At 38.1% G+C, this 7718-nt stretch overlaps 1 protein-coding gene across 2 annotated transcripts; it reads right to left on the reverse strand.

Moving 5' to 3' along the window:
* Positions 1–4648: 4648 nt before the first annotated feature.
* LOC101295037 lies at positions 4649–6970 on the reverse strand. Of its 2 annotated transcripts, XM_004297063.1 has the most exons (2): positions 5656–6949; positions 4649–5094 (listed from the first exon to the last, which is right to left on the reverse strand). In XM_004297063.1, exons 1-2 carry the CDS (start codon positions 6438–6440, stop codon positions 5022–5024), a joined length of 858 nt encoding a protein of 285 aa, XP_004297111.1. In that variant the 5' UTR covers positions 6441–6949; the 3' UTR covers positions 4649–5021. The 2 variants fall into 2 exon arrangements, with proteins under 2 accessions (XP_004297111.1, XP_004297110.1); XM_004297062.1 differs by lacking the exon at positions 4649–5094 and having other exon boundaries at positions 5167–6970.
* Between the last annotated feature and the right edge of the window lie 748 nt (positions 6971–7718).

Below are 7718 nucleotides of genomic sequence, written 5' to 3' on the forward strand. Positions count from 1 at the left end.
TATATATATAATATTGTTATGAGTTGATCGATTTTGAGTACGTTGGATGTATATATATATGTGTTGATCGATTTGGTTGATGATTTGATAATATATATGAAGTTGTTGTTAATAATTAAGTAGTAGATATATATATATATATGTTAATTAATTTATAATATTGTGTTGATGGTATGATCGAAGTTGTTGATGATGATTTTGTGATGATGTTGATATATATAATATTGTTATGTAATTATTAAGTATATATATGTGTGTATTAATTAATTTGTTATTAATTAGTTGTAGTACGTAGAATATATACTAAATGAATTGAGATTTTATATATGGCATGGAATTTAATTAATAATTAGCTAGCGTTATACATATGTATTTTGTTATATTTTCAGTATATGGATAAGAGTTGGATTTCGCTTCCAAAATGGGACAAAAGATATGGTAAAGGAGTTATGAGTTTTTAAATATTGTACTAATAGTTTATTTTTTTCTTTGAAGGCCGTTTCCCGGGCGAACGCTCAGAACCGGCAACGCAACACGAGGAACCATCATGCCGGTTCTAGACCGTTCACTGTCTTCATGGACGAGGCGGCCAGCGAACATCCAGAAGTCAACTGGTACGTTTATACGTACAAGAAGGCATATCCTGACTCTCAGGAGGATATTGTAAGTCATCTTACATTTTTTAATTTTTAAATTTACTTATATATGTCAAAATGTTAATTAATAATTTTTTCCTATCCAATTAGGCGAAGGTGAGGGAGGCTAGTGAGGAGGTGATGAGTGCTATAGTGAGGGAGACATGGCCGGACACGCAGGAGGAAGCGATGTCCGAAGCCATGTCCCAGATCGACACTTCGGATCCGACGGTTGGGGCGAGGATCATGGACACAGCCTTCCCACCGCGAGCAAACAACTTTTACTGCCGGGGTCTAGGAAAGAAGGGCGAGGGGGTCCTGAAGACCACTCTAGGATTTCAACGAAAGACAGCCTTGACCAGCAAGAGGACCTCGACCACCAGGACGACTCAGCTAGCGTCGAAACTTCAGAGACTACGAGAACAGCAAGCTGCTCAGGTTGCCTATAATGCCGGGCAGGCAGCCTGTAATGCCGAGGTAAATGCCATTCAGCAAGCTCAGTAGCGGCAGATGTTCTAGTACATGGAGGAGTTTACAGCTGTCCAGCTTCAGGGACTTCCGGCTCCGCCCATGCCTACGTCTATACCTCTACCTCCTATACCGCAACCTCCGCAGCAGCCCCCAGAAGAGGATATTAATTTAGACGATCTAGATTTTGTGTAGTTGATGAACTATATAGTTTTATGTGCTTGTTGTTGGTTATATAGAATTGTTTTGGTGTATTTTGCAACTTGCTTGGAATGGTAATTTAGAAATTTCGTGTTTTTTTTTTAATACTGGAATGGACTTATAGCCGACGAAACATGTAAGATATTCGTCGGCTATAGTATTTTTAATTTTTTTATTTAAGGGTTTAGCCGACGAATTATGGTATGTTTCGTTGGCTAAACCACACTAAAGCCGACGAAACAGACTATATTTCGTCGGCTATAGTTATTTTTTAATTTTTTATGACATACTTTAGCCAAAGAATATCTGAATATTTCGTCGGCTAAACTGTAAACTAGGGTCGACGAAATAATTTATATATTCGTCGACTAAACTCATAGACTATAACCGACGACTATTGTTTCGTCGGCTAAAATCATAAACTATAGCCGACGACTGGTTTTTCGTCGGCTAAACTTTTGGACTATAGCCGACGATGTGTTCTGTGTTCGTCGGCTAAAGTCATCACCGACGACTTTTTTCCGACGAAACTATAGCCGACGAATTAATCTAACAGGCCGACAAAACTTTTTCGTCGGCTTAAGTGCTTATCCTGGTAGTGGGTATTTATAATGATTTTTTTATATAATTAATAATGATATAGTATATTTTATTGTCGTGTTAAATGCTGAAATCTCTAAAATGGAGAAGCTGTTGGATTTTAAGCATAATTTTTTTAGAGATTTTAGCTTTTGCTTCCCCATTTTAGAGAAATTTTGGGAAAGCTATTGAAGATGCTCTTAGGTCTTCTGTCTCACTCACTCCTCATAAATTAAGGACTTTCATCCTCAATCAACTTGTTAAGACTTGTTAAGATTGGAATTGAACATTCTATTTCATAAGATTTTCGAAAATTTTGCTTCCTCTGTATAGTTGGTTCACAAAGACGTACATTTGCACGTAACATACTAAATAAGTTACACTACATTTGTAGGTATGTTATGATTCCACATTTATAATAGTTCACTTGCCTTTAGAGTAAGACGGGCAATAAACACAAACACCGGTGTTATAGACAGACGGAGCACTTCAGTACTATAGACCATCCCAACTGGAATATCAATGTATGAATTGCATAGTTTTGAACTTCTCTCTGCTTTTAGAGAGAGAAACTAGATCTAATTCTCATTCTCATCCCCCCCCCCCCCCCCCCCCCCCCTTTTTCCTCTCACCTAAATCTTGATCCTCTCCGGATTTAGATTGACGGAGGAAGAATAGGGGGAGGCTCCGAGCTTGGTTTCTAAGTACTGCTCATCTTCTTTTCCAGTTTTTTCAAATTTTCCTCACTTTTGTGATGGCTTGTTACCCGTTTTGTGGTCTAGGTTTTCTCTCTTCTTATCACCTATCTGTCATACAATCCCATAAGTAACCCGGTCAAAATTCGATCAACCACATAATACAACTCCTTTCTCTACCCACTTCATCTGTAGAAGCTCCTATGGCAGCGACCACAAAATGCATGTCACTCTCCTATCTGAGTATGGGTGCTCAAGCATGTGTTTATCATCCTCCATTCTCTATGGTTACTTTTACTGTCCTTGTTCTGGTTCAGTGTTCAGGATCTTGGATCCTTGTCGGCTGCCATGGCTTCTTCTTGGTTTCGTGGATGAAGAATTTGATGATGTTGTGGAGGGTTTCGTCCTTTTGGTTGGTGGATTTCTCTTGTTCAGTGTGTTGGGATCAAATTGGTATCAGAATCTCACAACGAAATTTCTACGTGTTTTTGCTTCCGGCGGATCAGCGGTTACAATTGTTTACAGGGCGTTTTGGATGGCAACACTATGATTTTTGAAGTGGGTCAGGTCACCTACTAGTCATGTGTTTTAGTTTAATTTTTAATAGTAGTCTGTTACTATAGCTTTGTTAGGTGTGGTGGATTTACGTTTCTCTTTATTTCTTTGTATTGTTTGGGCTCATTTTTTAAGCTCCCTCAATAAATTTACTTCATTTCCAGCAACAACAAAAAAAAAAAAAAAAAAAAAAAAAAAAAATAACTGGAATATCAAGTTTAACGGTTATGAAATGTGAATTTTAAAACCCTAGCTTGCTTTATGCCGAGTTATTCCCTTGAAATCAGCCCCAGAAACTTTACACCAAAGTATGCTCTCTTCCACAGTGTCCTATCCAATCTCCCCGGAATAAAAACTCAGAAAAAGAATAGGCATTTTCATCATGAGTGCCAATAAGTGAAGAAACAGACACCGTTTTATAAAAGAAAAAGAGCATCTTACCTCAACCTAGGCATTGGCATACACTATGGTCCAAAGATACCGTAAGCTTTTGTCACCCATCATCATTACCACCACCACCAAAATCAAAACTGAGAAAATAGTCCAAAAGACTAAGAGACACATGCCACAAGTGCCAGATCCAACACCGATTTCATTAAGATTAATTACAAAAGACCCCAAACTATTAGACAATTTTCAATTTGATACCCAACTATCAAATTCTTTCATTTTAGTATCTCAACTTTTTTACCGTTAACAAGGTCATACCTCACCGTCATACTCTTCCGTTAACTGCTGACGTGGCAGGTAAGTTCGAGGGCAATTTCGTCATATCATGAGGTCATAATTCAATCAAACAAAAATTTGCACACAGCATCACGCCTACGGGAGTCAAACCTGTGACCTTTACCATTAGTGCCAAGTGACCCAACCACTGGGCTAGCGTAAAGTTTTTTTAAGATTGTGAACAAAGAAACTATATATATTCTTCTTTTGTATAATTTAATTCCTAGTTCATTCCCTTTTCTATTTCTTTGATGCATTGGAACATTTCATTTTGGATAAAACACACATGATATGTAAATTTTTGTTTGAATAGATGATCATGAAATTATTTGAAACATGTAATATTCGAGATAAACTAAAATTAAAATTAAAAAAATATATATTCTTTTGACATAAAGTTCAATTTTCAGTCATAAAAGATTTAATATTCAGCTATAGCAATTTTCAGTCATAAAAATATTCCTTTTAATAAATATTCCTGTTAATATTCTTTTTATATTCAGTTAATTATATAATGCATAAAAGAATTATATAAGTGAATATATTTTTAATTTATAAATTAAATTATAAAACAAAATCGTGTATAAGATATTGTATTGTACTAATTAGAAATATAGGTCGACTTGGTCTAGTGGTTGGGTACATCGTCCTTTTAGCTTGAGTGCACGGGTTCAATTCCCCTTGCTGTAATAAGGGTGATATTTGACAAAACTGCCCTCATGCTATTACATGTCGTGGTAGTTAACTGAGGAGTTTAACGGTGAGGTATCAAATTGAAAATAGCCTTATAGTTCAGAGGGTCTTTTATAATTAATCCATTTCATTACTCAATTCATAACAATTCCAACTCTACATACATCTCAGCCCTTCATTCCCTCTACCTTCTCTCTACAAGGAGGGGAGCCCAGAAAAATAGACAAAAACAAAACCAAAGAAAAAAGGGATGCATGATGCATTTCCCCAGAAAAATTTCAACTACCATCTCTGTCTTGCATGAGGGACTTATATGTTTGATGTCACAGAGACTATTCCTTCCCTATTATTTAGCAACAAAGACGAAATTAACAGAAGAAGCCTATGGTGAAGGTCTTATTGAGCTCTTTTTTCTTTTCTTTTCATTCAGTGAAGTATTTCTATTGGGAATAATCCCCATAAAACATCATCAGCTTCCTTCTTCTTCTTCCAACAACATCTCCTGATAACGGCATTCACTGCTGCAGAAAGCCTTCTCACCTCTGCAGCAAGTAGCAACCAAACACTATATTAAAATGAGTTCAAGTGTTCAACACCCAAATCGAACAAAGACTAGAAAGTCGTAAACAAAAATGACCAAGAATTTTCAAAACGGGGCAGACAAGTGACATGTTACCCTGCATAATAAGGAAAGCTTTGGAAATTCAGATATACTCCGTCATGTTATCCAAAAGATGGATATGTAGATCTAACAATACTACTATATTGCCAATCAATAACCAATTGCACTATACTATGAATAGGAATCCCAGTATAATTAATATACACCAATCATATACTAGTATCATATGCAGATTCTAATCCAAAATTGAATAAAGTCTCAAACTTGACATTATTGACAGTATTATATAAACAACCACCAACCATTCAAACACAATGAATAAGAAAAAACTAAAAACAACACCAACAGAATTAAACTAAGATCAAACTGAGAAACCCACCAAAAACAACCAAATTTGATTGGGGCTTTCCTTTTTGTATATATTAGAACAAAGGATTTTGAGCTACCAATAAATAGTATTAATGGAAATAATGAAACCAACCTGTACATGTAAATATCTTTGCCCTGTCCAATATTGTTCTTGCAATGGTAGCAGAAGCTGAGGAAACTCTCAGACGGGTAACTTGACTTGTTTTCCTTCCGGGTAGGAGAAAGTTGAGGCACACCATCACAGCTCTCCACAACGCGGTTGTCAAAGATATGAGTAGTTTTTGGATTTGGTCCATGAGAAATCACACAAGTATAATCCTCAGAAAGCTCCATTTCACTAACAGAGAGACACCCTTTGAAAACCTGAGGCGAAACTGGAGTCTCATTGCCGGAACTCACAGTCCCAAATGGGGACTTCTTAGCCGGAGACTGAGACAGGCCGGAAGAGAGTGGACCCAAATGAGAATTAGTCCTTTCGATTCCGAAAACGGCTTCAAGTTTTGGTGATTCAGAAGAGGGGAGAACAGAGGATGGCAGAGGAGGGATTTGAATCTTGAGCTGTGAACCGAAAATAACCATTCGGGTTTGAGGCTTTGATGGTTTTGGATCAGAGCCATCATCGTCAATCAGAGCATCAACAATGGCAAGGCCAGTGCCTTTGGAGTCCAATTTGTCCCAGTGGCGCTTTGTTTCAGGTTCTGGGGTTTTGGGTGTGTTTGATTCCGACCAGAACGGGTTTCTGAGACCAAAGAATGGCTTGGTTTCCAGAATGGAAGTTGGGCTCATAACAGCTTCAGTTTCGGAGAAGGGTTTTGAGGTGAAGCTAGTGAACAATCTTGGAGTAGAGAAGAAAGATGGAGTAGGTCTAGGAGAAGGCAGAGAGCTATTGTCCGCCATTAGAGGAGCTTCAAAGTCCAAACAAACCAACTGCAAAAGCAAGAACAGAAACTACAAATCCACCCAAATATTGAGAAACTATTCTCTGCTACAACTCTGTGACCTCCATTTTCAAAAGGACTGGCAGAAAAACCCAGTAGAGGAAAGTATCAAAAAATAGAAAGAGCTGAGCTCACACAGTTCTTCCGCGACTTTCTCGCTAGCTCTTCTTTCTCAAAAGCTCTCTGTTGTGGAATCAATCAATCAATCAGAGAAAGAGAGAAAGAAAAGAATCCGAAAGCAGCTGAAAGAAGAGGCCCAAGAGTCGTGATCGAAGGACAAGACGTGCATGCATCAGACATCTGAACAAAGAAAGTTTGTATTTTTGTTCCTTCTTTTGTTGGGCAGGCTTTAAAATTTTCTCTTCAGCTTTTGTTTTTACCCTCCTCTCCACAATTATCTCAGCTGAATTTGATTTGTTTCAGAAAGGGAGACGACGATTCAGGGTTTGGGAGCACACAAACAAGACGAGTCACGATGGTAAAGCAGGATTATGAACTATGAAGTTGAACACGAGTGAGGAACAAATCCCAGAATAAGAGTGGTGATGATCATGAACCATGATCATCGTTATGTGTGTGTGGGAGTGGGGTTTTTTTTACTGTGCTTTACTGTGCTTTTTTTTTGGCTGCTTTTTTTGCCCACTAAAAATCAGTTTCCCGTCATCACTCCCTGAAAAATCGACATGAGTTGCAGAGAGCAACAGTAGTGAAGTGTGAGAAAGAGAGAGAGTGAGCTCGTGGGTTTTAAGGGTTGGTGGGTGATTATATAGAGGGAGTGCATGAGAATCAGTGGGTTTGAATAGGGGTGTTACTTCGGAACCGAAAACCGAAAAAAACCGAACCGAAAACCGGAAAAACCGAACCGAAAAAAAAACCGGGCCGAAAAAAAAACCGGGCCGAACCAGATATGTTCGGTTCAGTTTTCGGTTTGGGTTCAGCAAAAACCGAACCGGACCGAGAAAACCGAAGTCAACGACTTCACAAGTCAACTTTTCAAAACGAGGTCGTTTTTGGTTTTTTGTTTTTACCCGAAACCCTATTACAGCTTGTGTTTTTGATTGTTTCACTTTTACACTATCGCAGTATCGCCTCCTCTCTTTTTTTTTCTTTGTCATCGGCTCATCGCCTCCTCTCCTCTCTGACTTCAGTCCTCCAACCTCTCCTCTCCTCTCCTTTCAATCCCTCTCTCTAGTGCAAGGTATTTTACTATGGTGAAAAAGAGAGAAAATTGAAGAAC

The sequence above is a fragment of the Fragaria vesca genome, linkage group LG4 (genome assembly GCF_000184155.1).
Source record: "Fragaria vesca subsp. vesca linkage group LG4, FraVesHawaii_1.0, whole genome shotgun sequence".
Lineage (NCBI taxonomy): Eukaryota > Viridiplantae > Streptophyta > Magnoliopsida > Rosales > Rosaceae > Fragaria > Fragaria vesca.

What these genes read in the sequence shown, in the direction of transcription:
- LOC101295037 (XM_004297062.1), bottom strand. Translation starts at nt 6,440, where the DNA reads ATGGCGGACAATAGCTCTCTGCCTTCTCCTAGACCTACTCCATCTTTC.